General features: G+C 39.7%; 1 protein-coding gene across 1 annotated transcript in view; it reads left to right on the top strand.

Moving 5' to 3' along the window:
• The window catches only part of HIVEP1 (human immunodeficiency virus type I enhancer binding protein 1), a gene marked incomplete at its 3' end in the record, with an annotated part of 36025 nt that extends 11305 nt beyond the window's left edge, over nt 1-24720 (top strand). The window contains 6 exon segments of the mRNA XM_009581636.1: nt 1-1577; nt 8051-8184; nt 9557-9732; nt 11779-11883; nt 21110-21618; nt 24463-24720. The exon segment at nt 1-1577 is cut by the window's left edge and continues 4410 nt beyond it. Coding sequence (XP_009579931.1) covers nt 1-1577; nt 8051-8184; nt 9557-9732; nt 11779-11883; nt 21110-21618; nt 24463-24720 — 2759 coding nt within the window.
• Between the last annotated feature and the right edge of the window lie 3 nt (nt 24721-24723).

Below are 24723 nucleotides of genomic sequence, written 5' to 3'. Positions count from 1 at the left end.
TTTGAACCCCTGTTGCCCTTCTTTCGGTTCACCAGCCTCTAGATCATGTGTTGAATAATCAAGGACAGCCATCCTCGACGCATCAGCCTTCCCAGACATCTACTAAAACATTAGCCCAAGGGGAACAAGCAAGCACATATGTGCTTTCTTGTCATCCCGATGAAAAAAAGGATTGTTTTGCTCCAAAGTATCAACTTCAAGTTAAAACATTACATGTAGGTCAGCCATACTCTTCTAAATTGCTGAAAAATACTTTATCAACTCAGACAGTCCCAAGTCAAGTTGGGGTGGACCAGAACGCATCCAACTTTGAATTGCAGCCTAAACTGTCTGACATGTCTAATCCATACTCTGTGCCTCCGCTAAAGCAAATTGTCCCCAATAACTGCAGCAGTCAAATACATCAGATTCCTCCCTTTGTGGTTCCCGTCCGTATTCACAGCAGTATGCCATCCTATGGCTTTGCAACTGTTACACCCCTTCCTCACATTTTAGTGACCCAGGATCAGGTAAATCAATCTGTTTGCAAAACAAATGTTGCAATGGTGCCAACGCTTGAAGGCAAAACTCAGCTGCCAAAATCTCACAAAGATCACCAGAGGACTTTGCCAAATTCATTTGAATTTGAAAATTCACTACCAGAAAGTGGAACCAGAAATTCACCTTTGTCAAGCTCTTTGAATATTATTCAGAAAGTGCCAGTTAGTGGACTCTTCCCTCAACAAGAAGCTACAGCTTCAAGTAAACGAATGCTTTCCCCAGCTAACAGTTTAGATATTGCCATGGAAAAACAGCAAAAACGTGTTAAAGATGAGAGTGGAGCTGCCTGCATGACAGATGCTAGACCATTGCATTCACTGAACGTTAGATCTAATGACCTTACTAGTAAGCAGAAGAAACCAGTTTTGGTAAGACAGGTTTGCACCACAGAGCCTCTTGAAAATCATCTTTTAGAGCCTGATGGTGTTGCACAGCATGAAAAAGGCAGCAAAGCTAGTACTTCAGACCTGCTGTTGCCTGACCGTCATTCATCTGACACTGGGGTTTCAGAAATCCTGAAGGAGTCACCAGAATCTGAAGACCTTAAGTCTTCAGCATCACCAGTGTTTATAGTTAGAAAACCATCTGAATTGTCTCCAGTGAATAATCAGGGTTCTCTTCCCAAAGCTGTAACTAGCAGTCAAGAAAGAAGGTCCCCAAGTAACAGTAATGAGAGCAAGCAAATCAATAGCCGGGGTCAAGCAAAGCCTGTAACTACGTTGGCTGCAATGAACGCAGGAGAAATGCAGAGGCTGTCATTTCCAAGCCTCAAGACCTCAACGAGTTTTACCTGGTGTTATCTCCTGAAGAGAAGACCATTGCATCTGCTGCAGAATGATCAGAAGATCTCAGCCTATTCTACCTGGACCATTAGTCCCAACAATCCCAATCCACTTGGTCTGTCGACAAAGGTAGCGCTCTCCCTCCTCAATTCAAAACAAAAAGTTGAAAAACCGCTGTACACTCAAGCAAGAACTACTCATCCCAGATCTGATATATTGGTCTATTCAAGCAAGTGGAAGAACAGCATAACCAAGGTACTTGAGCTATGCTTGATGTATACTGATCTTTTACAGAGGATTTGCTTTGGAAATCATGCTTGTTTGTATTTTGGAGAATGTGGTATGCCTGACATATAATATATATGCTTATTTATTTTAGTTCTGCTGGATCAAACTGCTAAAAGATCTCAATTCCATTAAGAAACCTGTTCATAAGAATTTATTTCTTCTCATGAAAATTAGTTCTTGGATTTAAATCTGTATATGAAGTGTTTATTGAGGCAAGAAAGTGCTTGGCTATTCTTTAAATGTGAAGGGTAGAACAAAAATAGTTCTGATATAAATATTTGTTAAACACTTTTAACTTAAAACAGGTTAATTTAAGATCATAATTGCATATTTTGCCTTAAAAGTCAGCTGGTATTCTCTGTTATAAAAGAGTGCTCAGCCTGAACAGGTGTCCATGGATACGCCATGAAAACATTTTTCACCATCGCTGATCATCTAACTGTGAGAGGAGCAGTGTACCGTTTCCCTTTCTCCCACCCAGGTTAATCGGTGGTGTGAAATAATGACAAAAATAGCAAAGTTTAAAATAAAATTACGGCTGCCATAAAAACACTGACAACTTCTTGAATCGATACGGCTCCAAAGATGACGTTAAATCTTGCGCAGTGGAATATACTCAGGGCAATGTGTGTGACCCGTGTAAAAAACTGCATCATTCCAGAGTCAGATGTGGCAGAGCAAAGCAGTCACTTGTTATTTCCTTCGCTGTCTGGGGGCTGCACACATGTGATCAGGATTTCACTCACTGGACAGTTTTGTTATGTACAGGACCAAAGCAGTGCTGGTTTGCACTGGATTTGGCGTTCCTTAGTAATTGAACCGCCTCTGTGAATGGGTAAAGGTGTCTCTCTGCCCTATAGCATGGCAAGAGGTGGCCGTGTCTATTTAATGGATCCAGTACTAGCTTGTATTGTCCCATCTAGTGAAACTGAAAAGCTTTCTGAAGAAAGCCTCGGCGTACAGCACAGTTTCGCGCTCTTCTTTCTTTGCTGTGTACGTCGCAACTTTGATGCCAAACTTCTCTTTGGAGCTGGCAAAAATGGGGTGTTAGCCATGGACCTCCCTTTCTCCAGAGTCCTTCAGATGTCTGGGACATAGAAACCTTTTTCTGGGGGGGTTAAAAGCAATCATAACTTGCCCTAATCCCTCAGTCTGCTATCAGCAAAACTTTCCGGGCATCGGGCTGGGAATCGGGGTCCGTAGGGCCGGCAGTCGCTCTAGAGGAGCCGTACCACAGTCTTGGGAAAAGACGCGTATTTCTGTGGAGGTTGAGTGACAGAGACTGTTGCTGTCAGAGGTCACCCTGGGATGTCTCTGTGATTGCTAAATGTTTTGCTAAGATACAAAGTAATCAGTGGGGAAAAGAGCAATAGGATGAGAAACTCTGTATAAGAGGAAGAAATAGTTTCAGAATTACAGGGGGAGTCGAGAAGATATGCTGAAACCCCTCAGGCCAAAAGAGCATTAGAGTTAAACCTGGTCCTCCTGAAATCAGTGGGAGACTTTGCTAACATTTATATTGGAGGTCAAAACTTTATCTGGAATGTTTCGTGCAGAAAATACATACAGACTGCTGTAAGTGAATTGAATTGTCGGTTCCATATTAGCGTGTCGCCTTTGTTTAACCTCGTATTACCTTTTTCAGCCTGCTCCCTCATACGCTTCATGAGATGTTGTACTTAAATAGTGCTAAATTAAAAAAAAAAGGAAAAAAGGATTCAAAGATTTAGCTTTTTTCATTGTACGTAGTTGAGCGATTCTTTCTAAGCCAAGTCTCACATCAGTTGTTTCATTGACTGATGTTTGTTTTATTTTTAAAGAACAGTGTATCAGAAGAAATGCTCTGATAACAAAGCTCCTGCATGCCTCTTGAAGAACAAATTTTGTCTACAAACAAATTCTGTTTAGAATATAAATAATGGATAATAATATTTTGAAAAATATTTTGACAGCACCCTTTTAAACACTCGAGGAGTACTTAAACGCTGTAATAGGCAGCTGTCAGGTACATTTAAAGTGCTTCTGCCACAAAAGAACCACAGTTACTAATCTTTCTTCAGTCTTTCTTGCTGATGTTTTGAATGAAGCGCACGAGCATGGTGAAAATGAAGAGTTCTTAAGCTCTGCTTGCGGCTGATTTACAGGTTTTACTCAGAGCCATTATGAAGGAAGAAAGTGCAGCGAGAAAGAACCAATTAAAGTTTAATTGGCATCTCAGATTGTACGAGCAAGGTGTAGGATGGCAGAAATTAAAAATTTCAAAGACCTGATATGACCCAACACCTCCAGAGTTTGTCTGCTTTTCCTTTTAATGACTCAGGCAGCGGGATTTCAGCTGCTTTCCAAGTTGATGATGCTGCTGTTACAATATACCTCTGTATTACCAGTCTCCAGTTAGACCTGGTAATGGAATAGCTGATGCCAACTTGGAAAATTCCTCACAGAAGCCATGTTTAAAGAAAGCAAAAACTGAAATTCCTCATTCGGTTCACGCCCAGTAATTCTCGTACCGTTTTTTCTGGTTGAGACTGAGGATGGAGAACGTTGGAGGTCCTTTTGGAAATTAATATTCCATTGGAAAATAAAAGAACGGCAGAGCCAACAAACAGATTAGCAAATAATTCTCAAAAAAGATGTGATTGATTTCCTGCTTAAAAGCTGGGAGGGGTCCTGAGTTCCTTCGGGAACCACAATTTAGATTGCAAGTCTCTGAGGGTTGTATTTGCTTAAGTGGTTTGCACACTTTAACCCTGACCTGATGGAGAGCTTTAAGTGCTACTATAATCCAATTTATAAATAATAATAAAAATGCAGCACTGTTACGCCTCACCTCCTCTCTCCCAGTCTCACCCTTTCCAGAGTGATTTGGCATATTCTGCTTGTGCCGATATTCTCACCAAGATAAAGCGGCTTCCTGAACTGTTCCTGGGTTTGCCCCCAGAACTAAGTCATGTTTGCAGAGATCTCATGCTGCTTCATAACTGCTGCTAATCACTGTCACAAAAAAGGCAATTCTTTCAACAATAGATGCCATGGGAAATGAAGAGACATGTGAACAAAATGCAAACAATAAGGATCCCCGGGATTTTGTTTGCTCTTCACAATTCGCTGCTCAGAGGCAATAGGTGAAGTTGCCACGATCCAGTGATTCAGAGAACAAACCACAGAATGTTATTGTGAAAGAAGCCCCTGGAATGAGTACAGCACGTTAAACTGTAACAGGAGGTTCACCTGCATGGAAAAGTCTTATTTTATCTCCCTGCTCTTTTTATTTTCTTGTTCTATTTATTATTATTTTTCACCAGTTTTCCTCACCTGAAGTCACTGGTGTTGTATCAGGAGCCCTTTCTCAAGCCCCCGCATTGATCTTGGCTCCCCTCTCTGAAGCAAATCAGTAATGTGTGCAGTATTCCAGGGTGAAGATTTTCGGGCAAGAATAGGCAGAAGAACGGAAAGTTTCTCCTGACTGGAAAGCTTTCCTTTCTTGGATGATGTGCCACAACAGGCCAGCTCACCACTGGAAAATAGTTAAATGCAGAAGATTTTTATGTGTAAACTAGTAAAAGTTTAAAGATATTAAAAACATTTTCCTCAAGTGGCTATGTGCCAATGGGAAAAATGTTTAATGAATATTCTAATCTGAAATTTATAACTTTGATGATTCAGGCTGCGAGCATGTTGTTTTTCCAAGGGATGTTGTAAAGTACCAGAAGTATCTATTGAACTGTGGTCTCTGGGCAGCCCTAAGAGCAGGTTTTTTCCAGTTTTATACCAGTAATTGAAGACAGTGGAGTTAAATTGGAGCAAAACGAGTAAAGTAGAAATGAATCATGGTCCTTGTCTCTATGGGAGAAGAGAGAGAAGGCTGTGTTAGAAACCGAAGGGATAAGTAATCGTGGAGAGGAACATTTTACAGCGCTGCCATTTTTCTACCCTTTGCACCAGTACCTGTGGGGTTTTGGGGGATTTTAGGTGAGGTACGTTAAAGGATTTCCACACAAGAAAGCTCCTTAGAGACTCGCTGCTCTTTAAAATTTACAGAGGACCCAAGTCCTCTTCAGCATCAATTTGGAATTTTTCGTAAGAACTAAAAAGACTGCGTGAGCATTTCTGTAGATTTCTGTGACCGAAACTCGGTGTTTCTATTAGAGCATCTCTGTGATAGCAGCATTTTGCATCTTTAAGACACTGAAACAACGGCTAAAATAGCATATAACCAGTAAATTAAAGCAGGTCAGTGGGAGGTAAATAGTAATTTGAACACCTGTGTTAGGCTATTTTATGTCTGTGCATAAACATGTCTGTTAAAAAAAAAAGAAGGGGTGGGGGGAGAATCCAGAGGTATTTGGCCTTGTGTTAGTTTTTGCACTCTAGGTGCTTTTGTGAATATATAGATTCGCAAATATTATAACGCTGTTTCACCGTAGTTTGGATAACAATGTGGGCCAAATAATTCTGGAATCTTTCTTTTTCCTTTGTCTTTTCATTCTTGAAAATTCAATCTGGAAAGAATTTAGGATTGAAAGATCCGGCACTTAAAGATTGCGTTATTCCAGCTGCTGGGAATATTTACGTGGTATTGGGTTTATTGTATGTATTCTGTATTTTCCACTACTTTTTTCTTGTTAAATTACAAAAGTCACCTTGTTACTCTTTGTTTGCAGTGGAAACAAAAGCAATTCATGTGCCAGGTAGTGTATAGGAACTACAACATGGCTGAGTTGCAATTACTGGAGTAGGCTCCACTTCTGGTATTTTTACCCAGAACATCATCTCCTTTCACCTTGTATGAATGCTGTTAAAACATGCAGGGTGAAATTTCTTTCTTCCTACACACAGGCAGAGTTGTCATGTATGCTTTGGTAGAACTGCTCAGATATTTGAAAATCCAACCCAAATCAATCAGAGGGCTGCATGATGGCACACGGACTGGATTAGTACTTGCAGCCTGTGCGGATTCCTAGGGCTTTGAATTGAATAGGAAGATGCTTTTCCCCTGATCTGTGTTAATTCCTCATCAGCCACATTCCTCATCAGGTGTGAAGTAAAGGCGGTGTCTGAGACTGCATGGAGGACGATGGGCAAGGACCGGGTGCCAGAATGATGTCACCCTTCAATATATGTAATGACCAGTGTAATTCATCAGTCATTTTAAGTCAGCCAGTGAAGTCATTCCTCTTGCCAAGAATTTGCAAGTTTACAGCATTAAATTTTATAATGAGTAGAAAACATAAGGCCAGACTTTTTTTTTTCCTCTCATAATTTTATTCACTTATCAATATGAGCAAATGTGGTAAGTGTGCCAGCTACGTGGGTAGAACAGTTTATAAATACAGCAGTAATAATTGCTGGCTAATTGGATCATTCCTTCATTGTTGCCCATTTTATAAATATCCTAGACTTGGAAGGAGTAGATTTTAATTGGCAAATGTTGGGGGAACTCATCCTCCTTTAAAAAAAAGTTCCTTAATTAATAATCAGGGGAAATGGAGAAACGTATTTTTGTTCTGCTAGACAACTGGTACACTTTTTCTTGTAATTTGGTCTGGCAGTGGGAATTAAGTGTGGAGTCCTGCTTTGGAAGGGTTCCAGAGCCCCTGTTAATAACCTCGCCAAATTGGGAACAGTCAATTTCCACACCAAAACAAGTATATTTTTTGAAAAATACTAGCAATCAGAAATGTTACCTGTTAGTATCTTCCCTTGGTACACTCCTCCTTCCCACCCTTCTCCTCTTGGCTCTGCCGCGGGAAAGCATCTCCTGCCAGCCATGAGGCGCTGCTGGCTTGTGGGTCAGCGGGTGGGACCCGAGACCCACAGCCAAGGGATGGAGAGCAGTCCGGGAAGCCCTTCCCTCCCCTGCCCCTGCCCTGCTGTGGAAGACACCAGGCAGCTAGAGCTGGGGATGTGCTCCTGAAACATTGCAGGTGGGGAAAAAAGCACAGAAAACTGGTTGTGTGCTGAAGTTTCCCCCTTTTTGTCAAATTATGGGGGGCAGGGTATCATGCAGCTGCAGAGCCCCGTCTGTGTGGTCCAGTGGCCGCGTCGAGGGCGGAGGAGCAAAGCTGTAGCCGTTCGGGAAGCAATTGGGTTTCGTTGTAAGCATCTTTGCTCTGTAGAAGGCTATCTGTGAGCTAAAAAATGTCACTTTCACCTTCCCTGAAGAAGGAAGAGGCATCTCCTACTGTAGATTCAAAGCATTCCTGGTTGCCTACAGTGCCATAATCTCCATCTCGATTTGCCAGTCCACAAATAGTCAATGCATAGTAGAGAAGTTGTTTAACAAAAGCTATTTTTTGTTTCATGTATCTTCATGTTGTAAAAAAATCAGTTACTGTAATTGTGGCTTTTATGGTGCTTTTATTTGTCATAACTTACAGGTTTGAATGGCATATGAAAGATACTAATTTTAATGATATGCATATCTCATTTTTTTTCAGCGAGCATTAAATAGAAAAAAATTGACTGCAGCTGAATTCAGCAATAAAGAAAACTCTGAATCAAGCACTGAGCATGATAAAGAAAACTCCTTTATCAAAACTGAACCAAGAAGAGTTAAAATATTTGATGGAGGGCAAGTATTGTAGTTTGTATACTAGATATCGTTGGGAAGATATTTTTTTCCTTGATTCTAGACTTTGCAGAGATGTTGCTTCCTGTTTGATTTATTTTAAACAACAGTTCCCATACTGTGGTCTGTGGATGTTGGTTTATGTTTCCAAGAAAAATGGAAAGTCATCAGAAGCATGGAGCCATGAGAGTTACGAGGAGGGGTAATGAAATAAAGAACAGTAGGCAGCGCGATTCTTTTTTTTTTTCCAAAGGATGAACATTAATCAGCAGTAAAGGCAGCTAGATACAGCCGTAGATGTAAATTCTTTTCCTATATTTCTCTTAAGTGATAAATAATACCTATTCTGCAGTAAGGTTGTATAACTGTAGCCAGAGAGGATATAGTCCAGGGGCGAAGCAGCAGACTGCAGTACAGTCTCTGTCTGGCAGTTTGCTGTGGTATACACAGGCTGGAGAACTCCTGATTTGAAAAGCGCCATGGAAATATTTACTGAGAGTCCTAATCCATGCACTGTAATACTTTAAATTGGTTGCCTGATATGAATAGCAGTTGCTTTAGCCACAGTGTTCTGCCATGTGCAACATCTTATAAAACAGGTTTTTTTAGTAGAAAAGTGCCAGTGACACTTCTAAAAATTTTGAGCACAAATGGTGCATATTTTATTATTCTCGTAATTGGTGGCGCGCTCTAGGGCTTTCCATTTATTGGTTCCCGGTTTGGACCCAGTCTAGGCCAGCAGTTAAGCCGTTACCAGCTGCCCAGGTAAAACATTGCCATGTGCCTCTGCTCAGATCCAGACGTTGCAGGGACCAGGTCACAAAAACTAAGCGCAGCCTTTGGCGTCCTTGAGCAGAGATGTGAAGGCTGTAATTGAATCTGAATTACTTTCTCCATCTAGAGACGGTCCCAGTAGGCTGAGTCCAGAGCACATTGATAGGGAATTTTAAAGACTTTCCCATTGCCGTAACTAATGTTGTTCCTTTTCTGCATCCCACGCAGAGCCTCAAAGATGCTCTTTTAAAGCTTCCCCATGGTGCCCAAACCCGCTTCCAAGAACTGACACTTTTAAAAAGTATATTCCTGTGTTGTGAAGAGGAAATTTGAAATCTTTAAATGCTTAGTATCGAACGGTACCTTTATTAAAAAAGATATGCCATTATTCCTAAACAAGTCCACGATTACGTAGTGAAAAATCTAGATAAGAGTTTAACAGATAAATGCAGAAGTTGAGCAGAAAAAGAGCATGATTGGTTTTGTCAGTCATACATTTTCATCTATTGTATTATTTTTTAAATTTTGGTAGATTAGGGTTTCTAACTAGAATCATTTTCCCATTACGACTAATTGCCTTACTCTTATGGTCTGTTACTAGGTACAAGTCAAATGAAGACTATGTGTATGTTCGAGGGAGAGGGAGAGGGAAGTATATCTGTGAAGAATGTGGAATACGTTGCAAGAAACCCAGCATGCTGAAGAAGCATATTCGCACACATACAGATGTCCGTCCTTACCACTGCAATTACTGCAACTTTTCCTTCAAAACTAAAGGTAGGGGTACTTTTCTGTGTACATTTTCTCCCGTTTTTCTTTCTACTTTAAAGTATAATTCTTTTTTTCTCACGTTTATTCATAAGCTAAAGAAGTTGCCTCTCTGTGGAGGTTTATTGTCTAATGCTTCAAATATTTGTAGTTTCTGATTTCCTTTTTTTCCTTTGTCTTCTGTATGTTTATTCAGATAATCACCTCTTTATATGAATGAACTCTGTGGCGTGCCACAGTAGGTGAGAAGTTGCAGTGGAAGAGGGAAATCATATGGGAGTATGATGAAAGTTAGGTGAAGATAAGTGAGCTGCTTAGCTGCTCATTCTAGGTAGCTATGGGAACATGGAATTTTAAGTCCCTAGCTGTGATCTTTTGAAGGTATGATGTTGACATATATTGTACTCCTGTTGGCACTCAACTAATTGCTGCAGGAAAGAAATTGGCCTTTGTTAAATTACTATATTGAAATGGTTTTTTATACCCTTGAAGGACAAGGTTCACTTTCCACTTGACCTTCTAAGACCCAAAGATGGACCCCTACTTTTTAAAGCCTGTTTACACCAGATACTTAAATGCATCTAGTTTAAGCAGGTGGTATATTAAACAGTGGTAGATCCAGGACTCAAAGTAAGTGAAACAGACAGAAGTAGTTCGCAGCCAAAATACTTTCAGCGAAAAAATTCTAAGCAGCGAAATTTTTCTTGGCTTTGAGCATCATTTAGCAATAATCCCCCCCAGCTGTAACCACAGAAACATTTGTATTTTTAGTGGGTTCAAGACTATTTAGCAGTTGGGTGGAAAACTTCCAAGAAAGAAGTCAGTGCTGCAGAAGGTGGAATGGATAGTCTTTAGATGTGTCAAAACCTGTCGCTGCATCCTGACACGCTGGGTCATCATGTTGCCTTTAAGATGAAGTGCCGCAGTGTGAACCCAATAAATTCTGATTATGGTTTTTGCAGAGTAGGCATGCTGGCCAAGTTCAAGTAATTAAGTTCTGCCCATTTGAAATTCTCCCTGGTGTCAGTTGTAGCAGATACTTGTATTCGCTTCCTCTTCTGCAGTTGCTGTGCCCGGATGTTGCCGTTACTGCTGGCAGAGTCAGTCACACAGTCGGGTGCTTGATGTTTGGTAAACCGCCCTTCATGACAGGACAGTGTAGCCAGTAACTTCGTGCAGTATGTAAAGCTGGGAAATTTGCCCTTTGGGAGTCAATACAGTGATACAGCTTCCTAACAATTATTTCAAAATTTGGGGAGAATTCCTAGCTTCCTTTTGAAGCAGGAATAAAGTACTCCGTAACCACAGAAGAGTCACCATTTCACCCACTGTAATTTCTCCCATTGAAATACCTCAGATAAATAGTTTTTGAGAGACAATGGCAAGTTTAAGTATAAAGTGAGCAGTTACTTGTAATAACATACATTTCACAAATGTCATCATTTACAGATCTCTGATCTACTCTTAACCTTTTCTTGATGATATTTGCCGTATTTTCTTTTCAAAGGAGAAGGGCCTGTGGGGCCTCTCAGCAGTTACGCATTCACTTTTGAGATTCAGATCAAATATGTTCATGCTCTGATTTTGAATAAAATTAATCTGTTTTAAGTCGGCAGTGAAAATGATTACGCTGAAAATAGAATCCATCAAATACTAAAAGAGCTGCAAGATACGAACTTTAGTTTCACGCAGTAGTTTTCTGTCAACATGACTTTGAAGACTGAATCAGCCTTTTTTATATTTTGCCATAAACAAATGAGGGATCTTGTACACCAATGCAAAATACATCATCATCTAGGATTTCCATCCTATGCTATTTTATCTCAATAAAGAACTTCGTGAAACGTAGCCAGAGAGCTAGTAGCATTCAGGATGGTGAGTCTGCTGCAGCCGTTGACAGCTTGCATTGAGGGGCAAGGTTCTATCATATGTGAAATCAAATTATACGGGTGGTTATAAATGTAGCTGAATAAGATATAGACATGTTGAGCTTATATTTGTATACATTTGTATAGTCACAGAGCAGTTAATTTTTTTTTTCATTTTTTTCTTAAGGAAATTTAACAAAACATATGAAGTCAAAGGCACATAGCAAGAAATGCATGGATTTGGGAGTCTCAGTAGGCTTAATAGATGACCAGGATGGAGAAGAAGAATTTGGTAAGAAATTAAAATCTTCTTTCTTTACTGCATTTTTTTAGTTATTTTGTCATCCCAGTTTCTTACCCTTTCTTTTCCAAAGCTTTTAAATTCTTGTACAGGGAAAAGATACAGAGATAAAAATCTTAGAAGCTAGTCCAAGGGAGTAAGAAATACTGGAAAAACCTTCACCAAAAGAAATGACAAGCATATGCTAAAGATAAATTGCTGCTGAATTTTTCACAAAGTGTTACGCAGTTTAACTTTACCAGTTTCACAGATAAATATGACAAGACTGAAAATACCAGAAAAACAGCTGTTTGCCTAGAAAAAATGTAGTCAAATATGTAGTGTTTCTTTGAAAATAGTTGTGCATGAAATTGTCAAAGTTTTGAGATGCACATTTTCATAAAAAATGTATCACTAACGTGCCACCCAGCATCACAAATATGTTTCTGAGTGCTTTGCAAGGAGGCTAATCATCTTCCAGTGTAGAGTTCTGTCCTCCTTCACAAATAATTGCGCGTAAGTCAGCAGATAGAGATCATTTAGAAATTATGAACATTTTTCATCTTGACCTGTTCTACTTCTCTATTAGTGATGAAAATGTTATCAAAATGAATGTATTTGCTAATAATTGGAATTCTGCACTTCCCACATCCTGAGATGGCTCCGCTGAAGAGGAGATGAGATCGAGGACAGTCAAAGAGGGCCAAACCGGGTTTGCACAGGTTTTGCTCAGCATGATAAGAAAGATGTAGCTGCACCAGACGCAGTGAGATGGAGAATAGGATTGTGCGTTAGGACTCTGTGTCAGATCTCGGCATGGCTCAGTGCAGTGATGGCATTTTCTCCTTCCTCCCGTTTCTCAGCAGGGAGATGAGTCCTGTTGCCTTGCCTTGTATTTTTCTTCCGTCAGTGGAATAGTTTATTAGATTGCGGATGAGGTTTTGAGAAAAGAAAGCAGTGGAGATCTTTATTTAAACAGTAAAGGGCAAGAAAGATGTATGCACTTGCTCCCATGTGACAACCGCTAGCAGAATAAGCGAATCAGCTTGAATCTAATTCTAAATAATGCTGGGAATATGACTCAGCTGGTATGATTCAGTAGTGCACTAGGTACAAAGAAACCTACATTTTCCCTTTTTTGGCATTCTTCGATATATTCCTTTTTAGTAAGCTAAAAACATGTCCCCCTTTGCAATTTGAGGTACCAAATAAATAACACAGAAGATAAGCGGCAGTACAAATTACTGTCCTTTTCTCACAGAGGAACACATTTTCAGCATTCACATGACAGAAAAATCGTCACTTTTTTAAGCAATGTTCTGTAGCTTTCGCATTTTATTTAGTTTTGTAAACTACAGCTGAACAGGTATTTCCATTTACTAGGAACTGAAAACATTTTATTGATTGATAAATCAATATTCCCAATTGCATACATTAAAAATTGCATTTGTGGTTATAGTGTAATGGGAAATGTTTCAAATGTTAACAGAATTATCAGTAACGTGCGGTAGAAGTAAGCCATTTCAAACATTTGTTGAAAGATTGCTTTCCTTTGGCTTTAAGACTATTTAATTGAGAGAGAGAGTCTCTCTCTTTTTATGTATCATGTACAGGTGTGTGTAACCATAGTATAAATATATTCTATATTCCCTGAAATATGTTCCTTGCTTCAGTACAGTAATTACTTAATAAATCAAATATTCTATTTTGGAAAAAAGGCAAGACAAACATTCAACAGGATTTGCGACATAATCCTTGAAATTCTCCCAGAAATCTAATTTTAAGACTACAATGCTTTTTTTCTTTTTTTTTTCCTCCCCCCAAAATAGAGCAGGTAACATTTCCTTCCTTAATTAAGAACCCCAAACCAATAAACGACTTGGTGATAAAACCCCTACCTTCTCTAAACGGTCTGGCTGATGTACCCATAGCAAAACCAGCTGTGCCGCACAAAGCTCGGCACAAAACTCCTATCCAAGAAGCAGGGTAATTAAGCCCGTGATAAACATGCGTTTGCTGCAGCCAAACCAGTCCAGCCTCTCCAGTTGCTGCTTAACACAGGGCATTTACAATTATCCGTGTAAATTCAGTGAGGAACTGTACACTTTAAAAATGTGATTTCACCTCTCAGCTCACGTAGCCACACTTGAAGGCATTTCTCGTGATAATTCAGAAGCTTGCCCGTTGGCCCATTTTTGAGGCGAAGAGTCAGGAGGGGAAAAAAAGTGTGAAGTATTTGCATACATGCTTTTTTAAATGTAGATGGTTCTGCTGCCCTCTCTGAAATCCTGTACATGCTAATTTTTGCCTACGTTTGAATGTATTTATTTTTTTGAGGTGTCTAGGCAGTCTCAGTTAACGAAGTGGCTCTTTGGCTGCCCTTTCCCCAGGGCAGCGCAGCAGAGCTCGCGTTCGGGGCCAGCACCCCTCGTGCCGGGTCTGGGCTCTAGGGACAGCCCTGCCAGCACTATCTCACCCACAAAGGCAAAGATGACGGGCCTTGGGTATTAAGCAGCACTCGTGGCGTTACATCTTTGGCCCTTTCACCCCTCCTCCCTCTGGCGTGCGGTGGTGGCTGGTTTGTGTCACATATCCTTTTGGTGCTTTAAAAAACAACGTCTTTAAATGTGTACATTTTTTACTTCGGGAGTTGGGTGGTTGTTAAAGTTGATCTTTCTCTTCAAGCCAGTGGTTTGCCCAGTCCCATCTCTTTCCTCAGTTGGAAAGCAATGTGAGATGATGTGGAGGAAGGTGCAGAAAAACTGATAAGAAATAATTACGACCTCAGAAAAAAAATTTCTTCTTCCTGTAGGCTGTGTGAGATTGGCTGGTTTCCTGACCCAGAGAATGTCTGTCTGTCTGTCTCTAACTAATCTGTTATCCGAACATTTGGAGTACTGGTTATTCTTACGGCAATAAAAATGTCTACACCTTTGCTTAAAATAACTATACTGTGTGTCTTCTACCAGACTTCAAATTAGAGAATTAGCCAAAAACTTCACAAAGCTACTAACCTTTTATTTACTAAGGAATTTGCTGGTTCTGTTTTTATGTAGATTTTTAAAGCATAGGCAATCACAGTTTTTGTATATATCATTTCTTAGATTCATATAAGTCAGCTTTGACCTCATAGCGGTGCAGATTAATAGTACGTGCCGATTGAATAAGGAGCGCAAAATTGTGCACAATCCTGACCACAGGCACGCGCACACGCAGAGCCTGTTTTTTCAGTAATTTGAGAAGCTGAAATTTTGTTGTGCTGTAGCGTCTAAGGAAAAAAGAAAGAGATGCTCTTTAGCTGTCTGAGATTATATGTGATCAGAGCTTTTAACATAGCATTCTTTGTATGTGGACTTGTCATCATTTGGGTATTAGTAAGTACTTTCTGGCCTGGCTTTTTGTATTCAAAACCATTCCCTCATCCATTTATCTTTCATCTTCTGCTCTGTGGAATGTTCTTGTCACCAAAATACAGGGTTACAATGTAAGGAATGTTAATATCTGAATTAAATTGTCAGACGAGGTGAACTGTTTAGTGTGACAGACTGCAACTGGGGATATCCTTTTTGGCCATGTTGACCCAATATTTTGCTATGCAGTCTTAAAAACAACAATAATTTGTCTTCAAATTAAAAGTTATGAACTTTAAACCTGTAATATTTCATATGTAAGCTAATGTATGAGTGGTATAGTACGCCTGAGTAAACTTGCACAAGATAGTTATTTAATAATGAAATCAGTAGATGGGCAGAACTTATTTAAATGGTCTCTATGGAGAAATTTTATCCCAAAATATTCATTATTTTACCAGTGAAAAGACCTAATTCTAAGTTTCAGATATGTATCTTTGTATATATACATACACATACATATATATATATATAAAAAAAACCCACTTCATTTTCTGCAGTGTTAAATAAACCCTTCTAAAGATACAATGGTTCTAAGTTAATTAGCTATATATTACTTATAGTAGATCTTAAGTGAGTTTCCATGGCTCTTCATTAGCTTAATCATGACTCAGTCTGTGTTTTCACTGCACCTGCACTGAAGGAGTGAAAATAAATGAAAATCCTTGCAATAATATCCTCCTTTTGCAAATAGAATGGAAGGCTGATTCTGTATAGCTTACAAGAAATATTGGTTTTATCCTTTTTTTTTTTTTTTTTTAAATTATTAGTGTCTAATCTTCAACTAGACGTACATTAAGCATGCTGGAGCCCTACACCTACAGCCTGGGAATAGATTACCTAGTGCTAGGGTTGATTTACCATATACAGGTTACTCAGGAAGGCTTAGGTATAAATAATCTCTTTAAACAGAGGTTACTCTTATTTTTTTGGTTAGTTTTACTTTGTTACTTTCCATACTCTTAGGAATGAAAGTCAAAAGCAGGGTTTTTTTCTCATCTCTGAGGAGCACTGGCTATTACCAGTCTGAATTTAACCCAGTAGATGTCACTGTGAGTCCTGTTTGATGGTGATGAGCAGGGGACAGTAGCTGAAGCAAGACTGAAATCAGTCAAGTAAAGCCTATGAACAGACTTAGAAAGACAAGGATACAGCAAGTTTGGGTATAGATGCTAGCATTATTTCACAGTACTTTGTTTTACCCTTTTTAAAATTTGTTTGAATGATTGTGGAACTGTCTGTTACAAGTCAAATACAACAGGTGAAAGGCAAGTCTAAGCTTGTAATTGTTTAGAAAAATAGAGTGTGCATTGATGACATACAGACCTTACTTTCAATTTTATGATAATATGATGACATACTAAAAAATATTTCTGCCTTTATTGCTGTAGCATATCTTTTTTCTTGAGTTTGATGGAGAATATCTAATACAGAACAGATGCTTTATTTTTAAATGCTTTTATGTAGATATTAACCCATAACTGAAGATACTTACACAATTTGAGGCAATAGACACTGCTTTGTATTACTCAGGTGCTAAAAGCCAATAAATGTAGTAAATTTAAATTTAGATGGGAATAGATAGTGAACAGACCAACAGATACTTAGTAAGCTGTGTCTTTAATCTGTATAAGTAGAGCTAATAGCAATCCTATAGTTATCTACGTAACTGTCCATTTGCTTAGGAACGTGTAAAACTTCAGCAGTCTGGACTTATATTTTCAGCTCTTTCTTGTGTTCCTGCCAGTGAAAGAACGAAAATTAACATTTTGCTCTTTATGTGAAAATCTACCTAAAAAACCAAATACAGCTAAGTTATAAGCCGTTGAACTTTATCATTGGATTTGGGGCAGAAATTGATAAGTCTGTAGCAGGGCCTGGTAAGTCAGGTCATGCAATAGACTAATTGGTGATAAGATCGCAGTTAAAATTAAAAGCTGTAAGTTGAGATTCTGAAGAACCTTTCTTTTAGTACTTTGCAGTATGATGATAGTTAAATGGTCATTGTTAAAACCATATGCAGTAAGGATTCCTCTAGGAAAAACTTTTAAAATAAAGAACTTCAAACTACATAGAGAGACCTATTTCAATTACCTAATTCATAGCATCACAACTGGAAAAAGCAATTCATGGACTTATCAGCCCCAGGCATTTCACTAATGGACATATTAGGATGCTGATAAGTCCAGCTAATGCTATTGTGCTAAAGAACTTGAAGCTTTTTGTTTCCCAGCTTTGAGGTAAAATGTCAGTATAACACAACCTTAGCCAACAAGCTCATCAACACCACAAACACAGTACAGAGTTGATTAACTAACTCAGGACTGACAGCAAAATAAATGAAGGACTAAGATGATTTTTGCCCATGATTTGTATACAATTACTTCAATACCAGGGATTAAAAACTCTATTTTATTAAATATAATTATAGCTGGCATGTGAGCAAAATCCCGAATCAGAAGTTGTGCCCATGTTTCTATTACACCTTTATTTCCAGCTGTCCCTAATTTTTGCAGAGTTCATGTCTGTAGCCAAAAGTTCCACTTTCTCCTGTGAAGTCCAGGAAGAAGAAAGAGACTTGCTAAGGGTTTAAAAGAAAAGATTGCAGCAGTTAACAGAGGATGGGAGACATTCCCTACTCTTCCAAAAACACTCTTTATAAAAAATTGAGGCAGTCTTGAGCAGTCTTTCTGTTAAAATGGTGAGAGTTACAAATTTGAAAGAGAAGTAGCTTTCATAAAGGCTTCACTTAATAGTGTAAAACTTTTTTCCTGTTTTCTTTTTTTTTAAAAAAACTGTGAACTTTCATGCCAAAAGCCATTTCTCCATATGCTAGTGGCCTTTAAATTTATGACACATCCTTCATTCTAAAATATCCCACACTGCTTTACAACCTCATACAAAGTTAAACACAGAAGTCATTTTGTTCCCTTTGGAAATGGAGTCAGTTCTCGTTATATATATCAGCTACATAAGCATATGGTTATAATTGTGCATAGTTTAAGATGGGAAGCGAAGAATTAATTTTTCCCCAATTAAAACTGCAAGGGAACTTTAGTGGGCAGCATACCATTACTAAAATGGATCGGAGCCAATACTACTTGGTTAACAAGACAGTACTTGGAAAAGAGTCTTTCGCCACAAGGAGCGGTCACAGCCTCAGCTCAATGCCTCATTCGGAGAAGCCCCATAACCTGCCTGGGTCTTCCACTGCTTGAAACTCCAGCATTGGGTCCTCTCGTAACTCCACTGATTTACAGCAATGCTTAACGGGATCACTAATTATGAAAGCTTGGGCACCTCTAGTTTCAGCAAACATGCACGCAGGTGTAAATGCCAGAGCAGAGCGTTCCTTTGTGCATTGCCAGAGCAAGCGAGGAATGTTTTTTTTTTTTTTCATCTGACGTTTCGAAGCAGTGTGGGAGTAAGGGAACCACATTCATCGCTGTCACCTCGCCTACACTGCAGGCTCTGGCTCCAGGTAACCACACTTAAATAGAAGCTGGCAAATGCACAAAGGGTGGAGGTAAACAGGGAAACAATGGAGGGAAATGATATCCCACGGAGTCCTGCATGTAAGGAATCTGTGTCCCACGCACAGTTCCCCTTTCCCTTTCCATGGTTTTATTCTAGAAAGCCGAGACATATGCAGAAAATTTCTACATAAGCAGCATTTGCTAGTAAATCCTGTAGCGTTTTTAAATGTTGATTTGAAAAAAAGATAGTTTCTTACTATAAATCAGAGCATTGTTTGAGCCTATGTTTTCTTTGCTTTACAAATGTGACAAGTCAGTCTAATCACTTCAGGTAGTTTCTCTTGCCAGTGGAGACAGTCATTTGTGATTGACATCAGCTTTCTTAGAAAATGTGATTCATGTGGAAAGAGGGAGAAAAAAGAAAAGAAAGAGTAGGATTTCCCAGAGAATAGTTAGGTGATGTTGGTAAAGAGACCAAAGTTAAGAGGGAGTCCGGATTGAAATCCAAGACTTTGCAATGCCCCATGCATTATTTAAAGAGTTGCAGGAAATGCATGGGTCACCCTTTAGATGTAACACATGGAGAAGTCTTCAAGATATGTTACAGAGGCATTGAGGGGGGTTATTTCCATTCAGAAATAAAACACATGTAGAGATTCTAACATTTTAGATGTGTTTGCTTTGCAAATTAACGATGAAGAAACACTTTGTGTGAAGAAGAGAAATGACAGACGTATCGAAAAAAAAAAGTTGAATAACTCCATGTGGTTTTGTTAATAATATTTTTAACAATCCTACTTGCCATATTTTTGGAATGGACTTTGCTGAATTAATTTTTCCACTAAAATGTATTTTCTTCTTTGAACAGCTTTGTCTGTAGATGAGAATTACAAATGAAGACTGTTTAAAATTCTAAAAAATATTTTTGTTAGCATCGTTCCAGTGACCTGGAGGATTTGGGGTATTTTTAATAACATTTCAGTTTCATGCCCGCTGCAGTAAATGTAGAAAATCTATAGTTTCCATATTTAGTTAATGTACAAATTACTGCGTAGGCAAAGAGGGGCAAAGTCATTATAGAGGGATTTTTTTTAAAGAAGCTATTAGTCTCGTTCCTAATTGCATTGCTCATTTGAAACCATAAAGGCTTATAAGGGTGGGTAACTTATTGAGAGGTAGCTCAGTTAAACCCATTTAATCTGGAGTTCAAGATGCTTATTCTGGTTTTGGTAATGTAGCACCCTAAAGTATTGGTAGTACAGTCAAATTCTTTTAAGGGTCTGATTTTTTTCGGAATCGTTCATTTTGATGGTAAGTTGCTGTATAGATTTCCCTAGAACAGGATCTCTGAGATTTTAACTAACCAGCCATCATTGCTTTTGCAGAGCCAAATGATTTTTATGCTGATATTTTTTTTGGACAGCTCAGCAGACAGGCCTTTAATCGAATATAAAATATTAGTGCATTCAAAGCATTTTGTCTTTTATAAAATATGATCCCAGACAGTCTGGCTTGGAATCAGATACAGCAGATGGGATTTTCTGTCTCTTTACTAAAGACGATTCTTTCTTTCCAAGTTATGATATAAAAGAAGGTGAAAACTGCAGTGGAGCTGTATTTTGTAGAGAAATTTACCACTAGACAGCAGTTTGGCTTTAAGACTTGAAGTCAGGAGGGCTTCTTCATGGAGCAAAGTTTCATGCATAGGTAAGTTTTGGATTAGGGCTTTCTTGCCTCCTAGGACATCTTGGGTGATTTGTTAATAAACCTTTCAAAACATTAGCAAAGTGAAGAAATCTGGTAAGGTCTAATTTTGGTCTCTTTTGCCTGTTAACGAGACAGATTCCTGACTAACAGCCTCCAGTCTTTCCGTTTGCATCCTTCAGAACCCTTTGCAGCAGTGATTCATATTAGGTACAAGGACACCCACTTATGAGTCAGAACCAGCTAGAGAATATCCCACCACTAAGGTTGGCAGACCAGCTCCGTATGTCATCGCTGGGAACTTAATGAACCGGGGATCTGCTTATTTCTCCCCAAGCGAAAGAGTGAAGGGTGACTTTGAGCAAATGGTTATAAGAAAAGTTAAGTTATAAGAAAACAGCCAAATCCAGAAGCTTGAAAACAACACGGAAGCAGAAGATGAAAGATTATGTAGCTGTATAATTAAATATGTACACTGGAAAATAAAAACAAAAATGAAAATCTTCCCTGTTGCTTTGATGCAATGGGATGTGACTGAAAAATGCACGTGCCATGTGTTCTTTTGGTGTTTCTAATTACTCCCTCCCACCTCCTTCCCAATCAGTTTGGGACCTTCATTGGCTTACCTTCTAATTCCCACTTTTGCAGGTGAGAAGCAAAGATTTGGCTATGACCGGTCAGGATATGATGTGGAGGAGTCTGATGGTGCGGATGAAGATGAAAATGACAATGAAGATGATGATGAAGACAGCCAGGCTGAGTCAGTCCTATCCACAACCCCCTCGGTGACAGCCAGCCCGCAGCATCACCCCTCTCGACACGGCCTGCAGGATGCCGCCAGCACTGATGAAGACATCAGACTTCCAGACTGTTTTGCTGGCGTTCACACGGACTCTATGGATGGTCTGCCAAAAGCGCTGCTGACGAAGATGACCGTCCTCAGCGCAGTTAGCAGGACCTCCAGGTCGCCGGCAGAATTCACCCATCAGGAAGCACATGAGGATAAAGTCCAGGAGAGAGGAGCGGGTCCCTGCAGTACTAGTGCAGCACTGGCGGACGTCGCTCCTACATCTCCAGGTCGCCAGATGTCTGTGGATTACCCCGATCCAGAAACAGCCTTGGGCCACTCCTTAATATCAACTGTAGCTCTTACAAAGGTAGGAGTGTCTGACTCCGGGAGAGAGAGAGGGATTTTAAATTCTCCTTTTAAAGATCTTTTTGGAGATTTTTCAAAGATCAAAATGTTTGCCTTTCCCTTCATTCTTAGACTTGTTGGCTGATGAGTCTTTAAGAAGAGTTGAAAGTAATCGAAGCACAGATGTGCAGGACTCCAGAAACAACGATGTTGTAGGAGCAGTGCTTTTCAAATTCTTAGTTTTGAATGTATTCTCCCTGAAAGTATTAATTGTAATATGGCTGTTTCAGCTGAAGTTTGGAGCTGGCAGATTGCGTTACAAATCAGAAGGGATATAACAGATATGTAGAATGAACATATGGTGGTGGTTATGAAGTTTTCAGAGGAAAGTGATAGAATTCAGAAGTCATTTCACGCTGAAATATGATGATAGAATTATTGGTAATTGCCAAGGGAAATGAATCTAGTCCCAAAGGTTCTTGCCTTATCACTATAAAAAAATTGTGCAATTGCTTATCTCTCCTCCAGATATGCTTAGTAGTAGAATTAGAAAGAGCACCAGATGTTCAAGGAAACTGGGAGATTGCCCTTGCACAAATACAAAAAGAGAGACGAGCACAGAACTGAGACCTCAGTTCCCAGGGCTCTCAGTTTTTCTCCAAGCTGAAAGAACATTTTGATCAGAAAAGGATCAATTTTGCCCATGCCTATTCTAGACACATGGCTCTTCAGAGCAGTGTGCAGGAAGATGAGGTCAGTCTGTGTGCAAGGCTGCAGGAGTGTTCAGTAATTCTGGCGACTATTGTCTTTAAAACTCCGCTGAGGAAATCACAGAAGGGAACTGGCAGGTGTTAAGCCTTTTACAATTCAGCAATATTTTAATGGACTGTAATGGAGATGGTACAAGTCACATACCTGATTGACCCTAAGGATATCTCTTGAAAGTTTTGAATTCTTACTGCAGATCAGGAAGGCATTAGAGCTTTCCAGAATAATGCTCAGAAAAATGTGATGCAAAATGTAGTTTAAATAAAGGAGTAATTACGGCCTTCTCTGTGATGAATGCAATATTTACAAATAGTATATGCATGCAGTTACAGAAAAATAAGCAGCAGGAAATTTTTAAACGCATAAACAGTAAATAAAAATTTCATTTTGGTTTAAGTACTTATTGGCTTGTTTTTTCTTTGAAAATCTGTACTACTGGATTTATTTTTTACAAAATTTAAGATAGTGAACTGTTGACAAGGAGAAACAAGAAAAATTATTGCTGCATTTCATTGTTTGACACAGGTTAATTGGTTAATTCCTGCTTGTAAGAACTGTGAGTCCATGTGGCAAATGTAAATTGGAGCGATTTTGTAGTATGACAGAGAATAAAATATAGTGGTCTCCGATCACTGTATATACCTGCCACAAAAGGGATAGGATCTTAATATTTGGATTTTGGGTTTCAGTTGTTGCCAATAGATACCAGAAAGACATTTGACTGAGTTTACTCCCTCATCAAACAGAACCACTGAAGCCTTCAAGAAAATATTCAAACAATTAAAAATGTTGAAATGTCTTCATTAATATAGCTCTAATAATTGTCTACATTAATATATATTTTAAAAAAGGCATGTAAGTAATACAAGGCAGTAATTCCTTTCCAGACTACCTCTTCCTTTCCCAGACCAAAAGAAGTAGCAGCCGTGTGTCTGATGGCTAATCTACAGTCTGTTCCTGTTGTGAATGGTTGTGGATCCCGGTTCTTGCAATCAAGACAAGGGGTCGAGACAGCTCAGGAAGGCTGTTGTATGTTCCTTCGAAGCATCCGTACCAGTTTATCAGGATTTCTTGTGAGGTGTCAGACAGGACTTAATTCTGAGAAAGATGTTGGCTTCCTTCTCACACTCATCTTCCCATTTAGACTGGTCAGCACTGCGTAGTCAGTAAACCATATTCTCCTTTAACCAATACATTTCCTACCAGCAGTTTTCAAAAGTATTTCTGTTAGTGTTTTGGGTTTGTACCTGCTCTAGAGATTTCTTGAGAGTTTGGTCAAAGCCAGCAGAATTACAGTTTGGGACTATATAAACTGAATAAGGTTGCACCACTCGTTATGTGTTACGAATATGCCTAAAAGTAAAAGATACTGCAGGATTGCAATTGCAGTTTAAAACTTCTCATTTTAGGTGTTTTTAGGAAAGGAGTTGCCAGCATTGGTTGGTAGCACAGGCTGTATGACAGGAAAAGGGAGGGTATAAATACAATTATCGTTCCAGGTGTGTGCACCAAATCACGGCAAGCTGAGGCAGCAGTGGGACGTGGGTCCCACTTGTCACTCCAGTATCCGCCCATCACCTCCGCATCTGCGGGCGCTGTAGTTGTCATCCATCTCTTGTCATTGCATATCGCCTGTCTTCCACATCAGAAGCACCTACAGACAGATGTGCCATGAAGCTGCCTCTGCCTGCCGGAGGCTGTAATGCCTCCAGGAGAGGAACCCCGTGCATCAAAAATGCCAGCTTATGCTTCTTGCCTGAGGTGATTTCCACAGAAAACAGTTCTCCAAAGCCTTCTCGATCCTTAAAAAATACATACAAAGGATATTCAGCAGTGTTTTCGAGTACTAGTGTTCAAGAGAAATTAGCCAGTGTAATTAGGAGAGGAAAATTCAATCAGTGGGCGAGGAAGGAGTTGGAAAAAGAAAGGAAGGAAATTAGTTCATTGTTCAAGCTGGGCAGTATACACTGTGAACCAGTTTGTTGTTGTTTTTTCTTAAAAGGGAGTGTGGGAAGCACTCCCAGCTACCTTGCATTTTCTTTTCACTCAAGGATAGCAGTGGCCGCCACATTAACACGCCTGTGTTGTTCTCTCCCAGAGCACGCCCTCCGTCAGCTCTCCCTCCTCGCCGGTGGACCGCAGCATGCAGACGACAGCGCCGTCGCCCTACGCCGAAATCCCAGAGGAGAAGCTGGCCGGGTGCCCGCAGCACGCTGCCGAGCTGAGGGCTCCCCAGACTCACCTCTTCAGCCACCTCCCCCTGCACTCGCAGCGGCAAGCCAAGGCACCCTACGGCACGGTACCAGTCGGGGGGATTCAGGTGGTCCCCGCCGGCCTGGCCACCTACTCCACCTTCGTT

The sequence above is a fragment of the Fulmarus glacialis genome, unplaced genomic scaffold, assembly GCF_000690835.1.
Source record: "Fulmarus glacialis isolate BGI_N327 unplaced genomic scaffold, ASM69083v1 scaffold23007, whole genome shotgun sequence".
NCBI classification, from domain to species: Eukaryota; Metazoa; Chordata; class Aves; order Procellariiformes; family Procellariidae; genus Fulmarus; species Fulmarus glacialis.
The sequence above is the reverse complement of the archived record's forward strand: the minus strand, read 5'-3'. Positions and strand labels throughout refer to the sequence as shown.